The sequence below is a fragment of the Salvelinus sp. IW2-2015 genome, linkage group LG1 (assembly GCF_002910315.2).
Source record: "Salvelinus sp. IW2-2015 linkage group LG1, ASM291031v2, whole genome shotgun sequence".
Taxonomy (NCBI): Eukaryota; Metazoa; Chordata; class Actinopteri; order Salmoniformes; family Salmonidae; genus Salvelinus; species Salvelinus sp. IW2-2015.
In genome coordinates this window covers 54,991,842-55,008,156 of record NC_036838.1, presented here as the reverse complement: position 1 = coordinate 55,008,156, position 16,315 = coordinate 54,991,842, and the positions used below count along the sequence as shown (strand labels likewise).

Here is a 16,315-nt window from a genome sequence, read left to right as displayed (position 1 = left end):
TAACCATCATACAGGCCGGTATATTCTTTAACCATCATACAGGGCCGTATATTTTCTTTAACCATCATACAGGCCGGTATATTTCCTTAACCATCATACGCCGGTATATCTTTAACCATCATACAGGCCGGTAATATTCCTTTAACCATCATACAGGCCGGTATATTTTTCTTAACCATCATACAGCCGGTATATTTTCTTTAACCATCATACAGGCGGTATATTTTCTTTAACCATCATACAGCCGGTATATTTTCTTTAACCATCATTCAGGCCGGTATATTTTCTTTAACCATCATACAGGCCGGTATATTTCTTTAACCATCATACAGGCCGATATTTTCCTTTAACCATCATACCAGGCCGGTATATTTTCTTTAACCATCATACAGGCCGGTATATTTTCTTTAACCATCATACAGGCCGGTATATTTTCTTTAACCATCCCATCATCATCACTATTGCACCATGGTGTGAGTAGTTCATCTCCAAAGGCCTAAAAGACGTCAACCTTCAAATCTACAGGTAACTGCCAAAATAAAGGAAACACCAACATAAAGCGTCTTAATATGGCTTTGGGCCACCACAAGCCAGAATAACTTCAATGCACATAGGCATAGATTCTACGAGTTTCTGGAACTTTATTGGAGGGATGTGACACCATACTTCCATGAAAAATTACATAATTTGGTGTTTTGTTGATGGTGGTGGAACAACGCTGTCTCATGCGCCTCTCCAGAATTTCCCAAAAGTGTTKAATTGGGTCGAGACCTTGGTGACTGACCATGTCATATGGTTTACATTGTTTTCATGCCCAACAAACCATTCAGTGACCACTAGTGCCTTGTGTATGGGGGCATTGTCATCTTATGGTGGCATAGCCATGGTAGCCAAAATAATGGCCAGCCCAGCATTTTAAACATGGCCCTAAGCATGGGATGTTAACTGCTTAATTAACTCAGGAACCACACCAGTATGGAAGCCCGTGTTTTCAATAGAATTTGTATCCCTCATTTACTTAAGCTTTTCCATTATTTTGGCAGGTACCTGTACATCATGATGAGGCTCTGAAAGATGCTTACATTTCAGGTGGAAACCCCTTCAACATTTCCAACAGAATTGTGCAAATAGCAGATACATTTTCATCCCCCAAAAAGTTGGATATGTGTACTATACATACAAGGTTAAATGTGAAAATGTGATTATTTGATTCAACTTCGCATTAAGAAGCATAAAACCCATTTACTTACATTGTAAACTGTTACAATGTGTACCTACACTGTAATTACACATGTAACTGCATAGGTTTTAGGCCACTTCATGCATGAAATATGACCAGTTCACAAAATGCAGCTTCCGTGGCTAAGGTGTGGTTCAAATGTTTTACTATAGAGCATTGCTGTGTGGAATTCATTGACCCCCCTGTTCCTTTAATGGACGTTTCCCTCATAATACAGGGCAATTCTCTGTATTGTGTATGTACAAATGAGAAAATGTCTAAGCCCTTCAACCTGTGCCCAATTATTTCGCAGCAAAACTAATAGAATAGTTACATATGATTAAGTGATAGTGAAAATTCCCAACTGAGGTGAAAAGTAGGAAAAGACTGTATGGCAATATATATATATATTTTATTTTTATCGATGAGCAAAAAAGATTCAGTATTCTACATTCAAATGCAATGCCCAACTCTTGCCAGTACGGGGCAGTTGTCTCATAACTGATGCTTCTCAGCAATCACACTGGATTCTAGGATTTGAGCAGTGGCGATTTTAGCATGTAAATCTTGATGGGGCAAACTCAACAAAAACAATTATATGCATGCCAGCAAAGCCACTACACAAGACAGCAAAACACTAAACAATACATTAATTGCACTATAACAGTAACAAACGGTGCCCACAAACTGTTAGGGCCTACATAAAGCTGTCCTAACAGCAGAACTTTKTTTTCAGCACAATGGAGTGAATCCTTACCACTGCTACACCTGGCTATCAGTGGAGCCTTGTCTGGCAACAAAACAGTTCATTCAGCCTCATTTACTGCCTTTTTTAAAAACATAGCTGATATGGCGGACTTGCTTAAACAAATGTGGTTTCTACTGACAATTGAGATGTACAAACTATGGCATAAGGGAACGATGAGCAGATAAGAGGCAATCCGTAATTTTGATTGAGACATTAATAAGCGAGCTAAGACGGACTTAGTGAATATAACTATTTGTTCAGTACTTTTGAAATGTACAGCGACAGAATTCAGAACATTGGCCGTTATTACAGTATTCTCCCTGTACACCAAGTCAGAACAGTAGGATAAATAAAGGGGGCACATAAGCAGACAATGAAATCTCTTACAATACTCYATGATAACAATTCTCTAAAACAGGCTATAGCCTACATGTGTACCACCAAGTCAGAACAGTAGGTTAAGTTATGAGGGGGAACGGGACCAAATTATTAGGGTGAGGCACATGGGCTACTAACAGTTTACATTCATTTTGTTATTTAACCTTTATTTAACTAGGCATACACTTAGTATTACTTTCTTAGCTACAGTATACGTATCTCCCTTGCATATTACATAATTTATGCGGCGAATACAATACATTTTTGGACTCACCTTGTGCTGTGCTCACTTGAACAGGAAGGTGGCGCGGCGGTCCTTCTTGTGGGCAAATTTTGAATCATGAGGTCAGAGTTCCCGACTTGGAATTCAGTGTTGGATGACCGTTCAAAACGTATTTTCCCAGTCGGCGCTCATTTCTCCCCCCCCCCAGGGTTCCCAGTTGTCTTGAAATCACTGAAGTCTGAGATTTCCCAGTTCCGAGTTTCCAGTTATTTTGAAAGCGGCAGAAGTCATGCTGGATTGACAGCGTGGCCATTGTATTCAACATTCAACCTTTGCTGGCCCATTGTGTTGCATGTGAATGTTTATCTTTTTAAGCTTTGAAAAGAGACCCTTAAACCCAGACTTGGACCCCCCCCCCTCTCTGATTCCTTCCAAACCCCTCATTGTTGAATTTGCAATTTTCAACTCGTTGTGTAATGTTTATGTCCAATGGCCGATGAGCACCGCTACGTTTTATCTATAATTTCTCTTCACATGACAAGGATTTGCCAGTTATTGTCGACATGATTCATGATGACAACTGCTTGTCTAGCTTGCTAGCTAAGATTTTGAAAGTATGATGGTGACATGATCAGTCCAATCAAAGCTACGGTAGATATAACGTGATTTGATGTCATTTGATCTGTGGCAAATGACCTTGAGCCTTCTTGCATGGGCACTTCTAATGTAAATCTATGGCAGCACCCAAGGGGCTTGAACTTTAAAGCTCTCCCTGTAGATTCTGCAGTGACGTAGTGTCCCCATGAGTGACAGAACACTTAGCCKATTACGACGCAACTAGAGAACATTACCAACCCTACCCTCTGTATTTTTCAAAATGTATTTAACTAGGCAAGTCAGTTAATTTGTAAGTCGCTCTGGATAAGAGCGTCTGCTAAATGACTTAAATGTAAATGTAAATGTAATAACAGATTCTTATTTACAATGACGGCCTAACCCGGATGACACTGGGACAATTATGTGCCACCTATGGGACTCCCAATCACAGCTGGATGTGATACAGCCTGGAATTGAACCAGGATCTGTAGTGACACCTCTAGCACTGAGATGCAGTGCCTTAGATCACTGCGCCACTCGGGAGTCCCCGAGCACTCTAAAAATTAGGGGTTCAACAAGGGTTCTTCTAAGATCCTCAAAGTTCTTTGAAGAACCTTAAGGTTCTTGGCACTGAAAATGGCCCCCAAAAGGTTCTTCCAAGAACCCCATAGGAGGTGGGGTTCATCGAGGAACCTCCTTAGTTAGTGGGGGTTCTTGCAGAAACCTAACTGCCCAACTGAAACATTTGAATTTGAGAGGATAGCACTTAACTGAAAATGTAAAGATCTCCTCAATTTAAGGTAAGGTTTGTCCCTTGTATGATCTAAATTGATATGGTTTGATGATGATATCATCTATCTGTTCATATTTGTGCAAATCTTTCTAAAACAGAAAATGGACACAATTCAATTGATATCAATCAACAAAGAGGTAAGAATATGTAGGCTATGAGAATATGTTGAAGGCTAGCTGTATTGGGTGCAGATGACTGAACTGCTCACTTTTGTGTCTGTGTCTGCAGGTATACAGACGAGGAGGCATACAAAGGTATGTCAGTTGTGGTATGTTATACAGATCACATGTACCATTCTCCTCCACTTACCTCTTCAATGAAAGTCCCATAGTCCTCTACATTATGGACAAACTATATGTATGAAAACCCTTATCAAAACAGTTTTTTTCATTAACATTTACCACAAAAACCAAGGTATGAATACTGTTGTGTGCATGTTTTGTTAATCATCTGTATAAGTACTATTTTTTGGATTCACAGACTTTACCCTCCCTACACCTCTGATGAATATAACAGGAAACCTGTTCGATCACCATGCACTGCAACATTTTTCTGTCTATGGATACGGAGAACATCAACACATTAACATCAACATGACAGACGATATACCCATTGGACTTGGGGTTCTGTTGGGAGTTTACCTCATATTTGGCTTTTTTCATTCTGCTTTTCCACTAAAATCATAATAAACACTGACAACTAAAATATTGTGTTATTGTTGTTACTGTTATGCATATTATTATTAGTAATAATAGGGGAGAGGGGGGGTAGTTCAAAAATTAACCCCAAAAGGTTATTTGAGGACCCATTAAAAGGGGTTCTTTGAAGAACTCTTTTAAAAAGGTTATTTGAAGAACTTATAGGGGTTCCCCCACAGTTTCAATTTGAAGAACCCCTAAAGGACACTCCTGGAAGCTTTTCTTTTTTGAGTGCACCACCACAGAAAGCACTGCGCTAGGCTGAAACACCTGCATTTTGCAAAAAAGAGACCATGTTTGTATGTGGCTTTATAAACTCAATTATTTATTATTTTACATTGTTTGCAAACTGATATGGGACATGTATTAATGCCAAAATAACATGCAAAAAAAAAATATATATATACATAATTATATATATGTCACGTTCCTGACATTTCCTTTATTTTGTCTTTGTTTAGTATGGTCAGGACGTGAGCTGGGTGGGCATTATGTATGTGTGTTCTATGGTTTAGGTTCATTGTTAATTAGCCTGATATGGTTCTCAATCAGGGCAGGTTTTTTACGTTTCCTCTGATTGAGAACCATATTAAGGTAGGCTGTTCACACCGTTTGTTTGGTGGGTTGATTGTCTTCCGTGTCAGTGTTTGTACCACACGGGACGTTTCGTTTGTCTAGTCTGTTCCTGTTTGTGCGTTTTCGTTATATGTAAGTTCTCATGTTCAGGTCGTCTAACGTCGTTTGTTATTTTGTAATTTTCAAGTGTGTTCGTGTTCGTCTTGTTTCAATAAAATCTCATTATGTATTCCACAAAAGCTGCGTTTTGGTCCGATCCCTGCTCCTCCTCAGACGAGGAGGAGAACAATCGTTACAGAATCATCCACCAACCAAGGATCAAGCAGCGTGGAACAAGCAGCAGCAGCGATCGCAGATTTCTGTACATGGGAAGGAATACTGGACGGTAAAGACCATGGGCACACCTGGAGAATATCGCCGCCTCGTGAAGAGCTGGAGGCAGCTAAAGTCGAGAGGCGGCGGTATGAGGAGGCAGCACGGAAGCAGGAGCAAAATCTGGACTACACTACGTGGAGGAGATCGACAGGTGGGCGATCGACCAGGGAGAAGGCCGGAGCCCGCCTGGATTCTCTGCGCAGTGTGAGGAGGATACCGGCGAATGGAGGCAGCACGACAGCCTGTAAGTCAAGCCCAAAAATGTCTTGGTGGGGGATAAGGGTAGTGTCGGCGAAGTCAGGTAGAGACCTGCGCCCACTTCCCGATCTTACCGTGGAGAGCGAGAGTACGGCCAGACACCGTGGTTTATGCGTAAAGCGAACGGTGTCTCCTGTACGTGTGCATAGCCCGGTGCGGGTTATTCCACCTCCCCGCACTGGTAGGGCTAGATTGGGCATTGAGCCAGGTGCCATGAAGCCCGGCTCAACGCGTCTGGTCTCCAGTGCGTCTCCTCGGGCCGGCAATACATGGCACCAGCCTTACGCATGGTGTCCCGGTTCGCCAACACAGCCCAGTGCGGGTTATTCCACCTCCCCGCACTGGTCGGGCTACGGGAGCATACAACCAGGTAAGTTGGGCAGGCTCGGTGCTCAAGGGAGCCAGTACGCCTGCACGGTCCGGTATATCCGCGCCACTTCCCCGCCCCAGCCCAGTACCACCAGTGCCTACACCACGCACCAGGCTTCCTGTGCGTCTCCAGAGCCCTGTTCCTCCTCCACGCACTAGCCCCTATGGTGCGTGTTCTCCAGCCCGGTACCACCAGTTCCGGCACCACGCACAAGCCTTCTGTGCGTCTCCAGAGCCCGGTTCCTCCTCCACGCACTAGCCCTATGGTGCGTGTCTCCAGCCCGGTACCACCAGTTCCGCACCACCACCACCAAGCCTCCTGTGCGTCTCCAGAGTCCTGTGCGTCCTGTTGCTGCTCCCCGCACTAGCCTTAAGGTGCGTGTCCTTAGCCCGGTACCTCCAGTTCCGGCCACACGCACCAGGCCTACAGTGCGCCTCAGCCGGCCAGAGTCTGCCGTCTGCCCAGCGGCGCCTGAACTGCCCGTCTGCCCAACGCCGTCTGAGCTGTCCGTCTGCCAAGCGCGCCTGCGCTCCCGTCCTGTCCTGAGCCTTCAAACGCACCGTCTGTCCTGAGCCTTCAAAGCCACCCCGTCTGTCCTGAGCCTTCAAAGCCGCCCGTCTGTCCTGAGCCTTCAAAGCCGCCCCGTCTGTCCTGAGCCTTCAAAGCTGAGCGTCGCCAGACAGGAGCCCGCTAAGAGCCTCCGCCAGACAGGAGGCCGCTAGAGCCTTCCGCCAGACAGGAGCCGCTAGAGCCTTCCGCCAGACAGGAGCAGCCAGAGCCTTCTGCAGACAGGGCAGCCAGAGCCTTCCGCCAGACAGGAGCAGCCAGAGCTTCCGCCAGACAGGAGCAGCACAGAGCCTTCCGCCAGACAGGAGCAGCCAGAGCCTTCCGCCAGACAGGAGCAGCCAGAGCCTTCCGCCAGACAGGAGCAGCCAGAGCCGTCAGCCAGCCATGACCAGCCAGAGCCGTCAGCCAGCCATGACCAGCCAGAGCCGTCAGCCAGCCATGACCAGCCAGAGTCGTTAGACAGTCCGGAGCTGCCCCTCAGTCCAGAGCTGCTCTTCAGTCTGGTGCTGCCCTCAGTCCGGAGCTGCCCCTCAGTCCGGAGCTGCCCCTCAGTCCAGAGCTGCCCCTCAGTCCGGTGCTGCCCCTCAGTCCGGTGCTACCACTCATCCCGGTGTTTGCCCCTTAGTCCGGTGCTGTCCCTTAATCCAGGTGGGTTTAATTTGGAGGGTGGCCATTGGGAGGAGGCTACGGAGCGGGGATTGACTATGGTGGGTGGGGACAACGTCCTGAGCCAGAGCCGCCACCGTGGACAGAATGCCCACCCAGACCCTCCCTATAGGTTCAGGTTTTGCGGCCGGAGTCCGCACCTTGAGGGGGGGGTACTGTCACGTTCCTGACCTTATTTCCTTTATTTTGTCTTTGTTTAGTATGGTCAGGACGTGAGCTGGGTGGGCATTCTATGTTATGTGTTTCTATGTTTAGGTCCATTGTTAATTAGCCTGATATGGTTCTCAATCAGGGGCAGGTGTTTTACGTTTCCTCTGATTGAGAACCATATTAAGGTAGGCTGTTCACACCGTTGTGTTGGTGGGTGATTGTCTTCTGTGTCAGTGTTTGTACCACACGGGACTGTTTTGTTTGTCTAGTCTGTTCCTGTTCGTGCGTTCTTCGTTATATGTAAGTTCTCATGTTCAGGTCGGTCTACGTCGTTTGTTATTTTGTAATTTATCAAGTGTGTTCGTGTTTGTCTTGTTTCAATAAAATCTCATTATGTATTCCACAAAAGCTGCGTTTTGGTCCGATCCCTGCTCTCCTCAGACGAGGAGAGAACAATCGTTACAATATATATATAAATATATTTCTTTTTAGCTAAACAGGTGGGGCTCAAAACAGGTGCGGCTCTGCCCTACCTGCCCTGAATGACATGTCGCCACCGGATTTGAGTTTCAAAATAATTAATCTGGCTAAGAATAAAGATGTATAAAATTAAACAAGGTATTCTCTTTTTTGTTTTCTACAATTAGCATTTTAGCACAATCATACGTCTACTTTGTTCTGTTTTTGTAAAAACAATATTTCAAACTCCAATAAGAGGGCCCCCTAAGGACACAGAAGATAGCCTTAGCTAACAGGGTGGAGATTATCAGCAGAACAACCAAGAGAAGCAAGGATTAAGATAATACCTAACTAACTTACACCTGGCTAGATTACAAGAGCATTGTTCACAAGCATAAGTAGGTTCTCATTCTGCTCGTGTCCAGTATGTTCTTAAACCTACAGACCCGCATGACTGGTGTATTTTGGTCACAGAGCCCACACAGTTTATTCCACTTGTGTCTGCAGACTGCCCTCCTTTCCTTGTGTAACGTAGAAAAAAGGGGCAGCTTCTATAAAAGGCAAAGGAGCTAAGGGTCTCCTTGTGATACAGTCTATAACTAGGCTGTATCAAGGCCTTACTTTGCTAACACTTTTAATTACTTTTTTTTTTACCGAAACCTGTTCTCCTTCACTTGACAAATCAAAAACGCCTTCCACAAGAAACTGGCATAAGCAGTTATTACTTGTCCTTATGGATAATTTTGTTCATATAGTGTGCGTGTGGTGTGTTGGTGTGTGTGTGTGTGTGTGTGCATAAGATACATATAATGCCACATTTAGCTTATACAGTCTGCTTTTCAAATTAATCTTGTTTTTGGTCTCTTTTCTCAAAAAGCAAGCATGTGAGAATCTGCCTGTTCTCATATACCCTCAAGGCAGCATTAGCCTCTGAAAGCTATGATAGCATGTCGTTTCTTAATTCACTCACTAAATAAACTGTAGGCTACAATAAGTCTTGTGTTTGTAATAACAAGCGATGAATAGGGCTGTATGTACTGCTGTTGCATATTTACACTTACAACAAACAGTCCCTCAAAAAGAACGTGTTGTTTGGACATGAATAAGCATAACCCACAGTGGTGTAGAGAAGGCAGCGGAGATATCAGTGTAGATAGTCAGCTCGATATCAGAGGGAACTACAACGTATATGTCTTGACTCTTGATATATTGGTAAAATGACATTAGTGATTTATCAAGTGCAGGGCCTAGCCTATATAGGGTAACTATATCCAATTTCAGTGTGAATATTCTGCTGAATAAAAAACAGAACTAGCTTATAAGCAGTCATAGCAGATCGGTTAGGTTACTTGTCCAGTTAGCAAATGATCACAAAGCTGAGATCCTTATGGACATATGGCCAAATATACAGTGCAGAGCACAACGCTTTAAATTAGGTCGTTTAACAGTTCAATTAACTTACCCAATAGCAGAAGCCTGTGGGTTTGTTTGTACTCCCTCTTCTCTGCTTTCAAACTCTTGTCTATGTTCCGACTTCTCTTTATCTCAGCTTTGATCCGTGCTTTCTCCTCCACTCTGCGTTGATCCCGAAGCTCCAGGTCGGAACAATTATCCTGCTGCCCGGGCTCGCCATCTAGCCCAGCATTAGCACCCGTTCGCCCGCTGTAGGTTATTGATGAGTGCGGTCCTATAATCCTAGATCTAAAACTATGACACATCCCCATAACGAGCCGCCAGGTTATAATTAAATTAGCTAACACTGACTGAGCGTGGAAGCACCATTATAACAGTCCCGCTGTTTATTTTCACATCCCGTTAGCGGACATGGGGTCCGTGCAAGGACCAAGGTGTCCCCTTCTCGCACTTCAATGTTTTTTCTGAAAACGTAAAAGCCACTCACAGTATCTGACGAATATGAAACTGAATGACTCACAGTTTCAGTGCTTCTAGTGTGATATATTTAAGTAGATAGCTTGTTGGTTTGCCATATTTTGATATCGAAGTGCTTCCTCATCCTTCCTCTTTCCTGTTACCATTTTTAGGAGCAACAGGGGAAGGCAGAGGAAAAGCCACGCTTTTGAGTCACATGATTTGCGTCATTCATAGCCTGCCTTAGCACACCTGATTCATTCTCAAATCAATCACTCTCACATAATATACATACTGTAGGTCGGGTWATAGCTTCAAGGCTCTTTTCAGTGCCAGAGTACTTTCTGCCAATCACCGTATTCTTATCGGCAGACTCAATAGCCTTGGTTTGTCAAATGATTGCATCTCCTTGTTCACCAACTACTTCGCAGACAGAGTTCAGTGTGTCAAATCGGATGGCCTGTTGTCCGGACCTCTGGCAGTCTCTATGGGGGTACCACAGGGTTCAATTCTCAGGCCGACTCTTTTCTCTGTATATATCAATGATGTCGCTCTTGCTGCTGGTGATTCTCTGATCCACCTCTACACAGACGGCACCATTCTGTATACATCTGGCCCTTCTTTGGACACTGTGTTAACTAACCTCCAAATGAGCTTCAATGCCTTCCAACACTCCTTCCGTGGCCTCCAACTACTCTTAAACGCTAGTAAAACCAAATACTAGCATCACTACCCTGGACGGTTCTGACCTAGAATATGTGGACAACTACAAATACATAGGTGTCTGGCTAGACTAAACTCTCCTTCCAGACTCATATTAAACATCTCCAATCCAATCCAAAATCAAATCTAGAATCGGCTTTCTATTTTGCAACAAAGCCTCCTTCACTCAAGCCACCAAACTTACCCTAGTAAAACTGACTATCCTACCGATCGTCGACTTCGGTGATGTCATCTACAAAATAGCTTCCAACACTCTACTCAGCAAACTGGATGTAGTCTATCACAGTGCCATCCGTTTTGTTACCAAAGCCCCTTATACCACCCACCACTGCGACCTGTACGCTACATATTCGTCGCCAGACCCACTGGCTCCAGGTCATCTATAAGTCTATGCTAGGTAGGGTCTCCCGGGTGGTGCAGTGGTCTAAGGCACTGTATCGCAGTGCTAGCGGTGCTCGAGCCCAGGCTCTGTTGCAGCCGGCCGTGACCGGGAGGTCCATGGAGCGTCTCACAATTGGCCCAGCGTCGTCCGGGTTAGGGAGGGTTTGGCCGGCAGGGATATCCTTGTCTCATCGCGCACTAGCGACTCCTGTGGCGGGCCCGGCGCAGTGCACGCTGACCAGGTCGCCAGGTACAGTGTTTCCTCCGACACATTGGTGCGGCTGGCTTCTGGGTTGGATGTGCGTTGTGTCAAGAAGCAGTGCGGCTAGGCTGGGTTGTATTTCGGAGGACGCATGGCTCTCGACCTTTGCCTCTCCCGAGTCTGTACGGGAGTTACAGTGATGAGACAAGACTGACTGACTACCAATTGGATACCACGAAAAAAGGAGTAAAATACATTTTAAAAGTCTATTGGTCACGATAACAGCACTGTATATCTCACTGGTCATACTTTGCTACTATGGCCTATTTATTGCCTTACGCCATTTTCTTTTTTTTTCTATTGTTATTGACTGTTATTGACTGTTGTTTATTCCTGCTTTGCTTTATCTTGGCCAGGTCGCATTTGTAAATGAGAACTTGTTCTCAACTAGCTACCTGGTGAAATAAAATAAAAAATAATTAAATCCCCAAAGCCAACACCGCCTTTCCTTCCAGTTCTCTGCTGCCAGTGACTGGAACGAATTGCAAAAATCGCTGAAGATGGAGACTTATATTTCCCTCACTAACTTTAAACATCAGCTATCTGAGCAGCTAACCGATCGTTGCAGCTGTACATAGTCCATCTGTAAATAGCCCACCCACCCAATCTACCTACCTCATCCCCATATTCTTACTTTGAAAAGGGGAAAAAACGGTGTATCGCTCAATATTTAGATGAAGATGGATTATATTAACACTACTGTTAACTGTTGGGTTGCTATCATGCGGTGCCTTTCCTGTTCCCAGGAAATATCACTTCTTATTTAGTGTATAGTAGTCGGACATGCGGATTTCAAAAAGCTTTAAATATAAGGTCAGGTGTCCTTTACCTTAAAAACTCACAAATATGGATATTAAAAGCGAATTTTATGCATTTTCAAAAGTTTTTTTCAGTGGACGTAGGAGTTTTTGCCATGTCCCCGGAGGTTATTCATCAACTTCTACGAGAAATATAAGCCATAAAATAATACAATATTTAAAATAATTATTCWTTTTTTTTATAGTCCTAGTTAAATTCTCTCTCATAACTTTTTTACATGATTATTGTATTTATTATTATTTTATTTAAGATTTACTGTGTGTCCGTGATATCACTTTCCACCCTGTTAGTTTGTTGTAAATTTTCCATTTAAGAAAACAACCCTTTCCTACAATGACACCACATTCAGGAAGTGTCATAATTTATTTGGTGGGAAAACAACGGTGCAAAGGTAAATAAATATAAACACTCAGTTTTATCTATTTTACCATGTTTCATGTTGTTAGTCTGTATTTCCCACTCATACATTTACACCTTGTTAGGCAAAATGATATATACAAAAAAAATCGAAATGTTAAACTATGTTTGATAGAGAAGTTAAAATCCTGTTCAAGTGTTTACCATTATTCTAGCTCAATCTTGGTCACTCACGGAGCTATGGCTAATTTAATCTCCAAATGTCCACCTTGTTAGGTTCCACCCTGTTAAGACCTTTTTTTCTGAAGGAATATAGATATTATTTTATTTTCCCCCTTAAAATTAAGAGGTCCAAAAGGCACTACTGTGTATGTGTTATAGATTTTTCAGATTGGACCAGATCGGATTAGGGATGTTTGTGATTGACTAGAATTCATCCCGCGCCAGGTGGCAGAGGAACCTCTCTAAAATTGCCAATAGATGGCAGCAAATTCTAACTGTAGCTTGGTACAGCCAGAGACAGCTTCATAATGTTTTGTACTTACTCCAACCTTAATATATACTCAAATTAAGGACATTCATTAGATGGATAATTCCATATAATTAGTACCACAAAAATACTTTAACTTTATTTAAAACTAATTTCTCCCACATTTTTCACCATCTGTGGTTCTCGAAACTGCGACTTCCTCAAACTTTGAAAAGTCGCACCTCCCCTTTTCAGTAGCTGTACAAAAYCTAAGAGAACGGAAGGCATCCGAAAGTTAGACGTCGATGCTTCATGAAATGGCTGGGAAAATAAAGAAGTTTTACGACCTTTCAGCTAAATTGCTGTCTGGAGATTTGCTACATTTCTCCTCCCTAAAGGATAAAGTTGTGCTTATTGAAAATGTGGCGTCACTCTGAGGAACAACAACCAGGGACTACACTCAGATGAACGAGCTCCATTCGCAGTATTCCGAAAAGGGGCTCGTGGTTCTTGGGGTGCCCTGCAACCAGTTTGGCCATCAGGTAGGCATTCACTTATTTTTCTAWATGAATTTCAATTTCAATATTGCAGATTATTCAGTCTTATCTTTGAAATGTGGTGGTCAAGTAGTGGTCAACTCTCAGACTGCGAGCCCAAATGTAGTTTGGCGCAGTTGTTGCAACATTGTAGATTGGTATTAACAACAATTGTTAAACTCTATGTCTGTGTAATACTTTTGGGACTCATCATTGAGACATTCTTAGTTTTTTCCCCCATGTTGTTAACATGCTTCAATTCAAATAATTTCTGAAACAGATTTATTGATTATTGATTCTGATTCTGTATAAACAGGAGAATTGTAAGAATGATGAGATCCTGAGGTCCCTGAAGTATATCCGTCCAGGAAATGGCTTTGAGCCCAAATTTCCACTTTTTGAGAAGATGGATGTGAATGGGAAGGATGCCCACCCCTTGTTTGTGTATCTCAAGGATAAATTGCCATTCCCCTCCGATGACTCCATGGCCCTCATGAGCGACCCCAAGTTCATCATGTGGAGCCCTGTCTGCAGGAATGACATCTCCTGGAACTTTGAAAAGTTCCTGGTCAGTCCTGATGGAGATCCTTACAAGCGCTACAGCAGAAGGTTCCTGACCAGTGACATTGAGGCAGATATTAAGGAGCTACTCAATGTGAAATAAAACGCCCAGGCAGAGCTCTCACAGGGGTACAGTGGTGGTGGTGATAAGGATGTAGAGGGGCCACAGGGACAACACAGAATGTCTTCACCCTCCTGTTAATCAGCAGTCACACATTTTCTTCATCACAATCACAATATCCCTTCACCAGTACCAACGGCTTTTGCTAATAGCATCTGCCTCTGTAGAAATACACCTGCTGCATTTGTTTCAATTGGCTTTGCTCTCCTGTGCAAGATACTCTTGTTTTTTTTTTACTCTTTACTGAATGAAGACATTCCTTAAAACCTTTTTTTGTGAGGGGAGTTTCTGATAAAGATGTAAAGTCCTGAATCTAACAGTAGTGTATTACTCATGTATAGCAAAGACCAGTCAGTGGAAAAATAAATGTAATAAAAACATGTTTTTATTGGTTTTCATTTCTCAAATGTAATTCTACATTTGAGGAGTAATAACAGGTTGATGGTTGATATTAACATACAATCAAAGTTACGGTTTTACAACAGAGCAATGTTCTATAGATTGTTACAATCAAATAGTTTTAATATTGGTTATAAATACTATAAACTGAATTTATGGTGTATAAAAAACAGAAACTACAGTAACTTGAACCAATGAAATATGACAGCCTAGATGTCTACAAAATAAAGTAGAGATGGATACATAAAAAACTGCAAGTTTGCTGCTGAATAATTCACTTCTCAGATTGTTTTATGTACTGTAAAGTGAGCTKAGATTTAATCCTAATTTCAGACAGGTTTGTCTTGAAAATCTTTCCTTAGGTTTCTGTTGATAACAACTCCTATGTCACGATGCTCTGTGTYCAGATAGCTGGCTGAATGAGGGCCTTGTCATTGAGTACAGAAGTCATTGTAATAAACAGAAAGATCATACTCCCTTTCCATCTGCAACACAATCTCTAACATGCAGTGGTCCTCCTCTGAACTGGACACATCTCCATTGCTGCTGCTTCTGTCCTCTACTAAGCTGTCTGAACTGTGTTCCTCTGGTGATAGAAACTCCTTGTCTATGTCCTGATTCCCACACACACGGTGCAGCTCATTCTCAAACTCCAGTTTAGCCACTAGATCCTCCAGAGTCTGGATATCTGAAGTCCCTTTGCAGGGGACACAATGCAAGCTTTGAGTGGTTGGTGTTTGCCATCTCCTTTATGTGATAGCTTTGTGTCTTTAAACTAGTACAAGGGCTGATCTTAAACATTCATTTTGTTGAACATTGAAATGTGGCAAAATGAAAAATAACCACCAGCGTGTGAACATCACAAATTGTGTTTTAATACTAATCTTTAATACTTAGTGTTTTAATACTAGTCTTTAATAATTAGTGTTTTAATACTAACCTAAAACTTCAAGTAGATCTTTAGGGAATGGAGCTTCGGATTTGCTTGACAGTGCAAAGCCCTCCCTTTTATGCCTTGACTTCTCTTGCCTTTTGAATGACAAAATTACAAATGAACTCAAAATAACATTGCTATAGTATAGCCTATTGTAATTAAGTCTGTTTGCTTTTTATGTATCCATAATCTCTATACCTGACAAGTGGTTCCTCAAATTGGAGTTTTGTTTGTGAGTGACTGAGTGAGTCCTCGCTGGACTTATCAAGAGAAGAAGGTGTAGAGATCTCTAGTGCTGTAATATCCTCCATTGCACGGTCCAAGGCATCAGTTAGCCCTTGTCCTTGTTTACACTGTTTCAGGCTTGTTGGAGAGACTAATGCTGTACAAATTAAATGGTTATGGTACAATAGTGGCTGTTATCCCATAGCGTCCGCTGGAAGTGCATCAGCAGTTGTCCTATTTTAAAGTCAGTCACTGACAGAGTCAATTATTATATATTTTTTATTTATTTAACCTTTATTTAACTAGGCAAGTCAGTTAAGGACAAATTCTTATTTGCAATAACYGCCTACACCGGCCAAACCAGGACGACGCTGGGCCAAATGTGCGCCGCCCTATGGGACTCCCAATCACGGCCGGTTGTGATACAGTCTGGATTGCAATTAGCCCATGTCAACTAACATTTTATAGTTTGCTAGGTGAGTTAGTCGAACCAGCTATCTAAACCTTGTAGTAATTATGGCCGAATTACTGACCAGGCACTCAAGGCACGTGCCTAGGGGCCCTGACCTCCAGGGGGCCCCC

At 43.0% G+C, this 16,315-nt stretch overlaps 1 protein-coding gene and 1 pseudogene across 1 annotated transcript; one reads left to right on the top strand and one right to left on the bottom strand.

Annotated features, from left to right (window-relative positions):
• Nucleotides 1-10,111, bottom strand: part of LOC111970323 (guanine nucleotide-binding protein G(s) subunit alpha-like) — a 53,554-nt pseudogene extending 43,443 nt beyond the window's left edge.
• A 3,074-nt stretch (nt 10,112-13,185) lies between these two features.
• gpx1a (glutathione peroxidase 1a) lies at nt 13,186-14,555 on the top strand. The gene is made up of 2 exons (XM_023996993.2): nt 13,186-13,499; nt 13,810-14,555. The coding sequence occupies exons 1-2, from the start codon at nt 13,263-13,265 to the stop codon at nt 14,155-14,157; spliced, it is 585 nt and encodes a 194-aa protein (XP_023852761.2). The 5' UTR covers nt 13,186-13,262; the 3' UTR covers nt 14,158-14,555.
• The last annotated feature ends 1,760 nt before the right edge of the window (nt 14,556-16,315 follow it).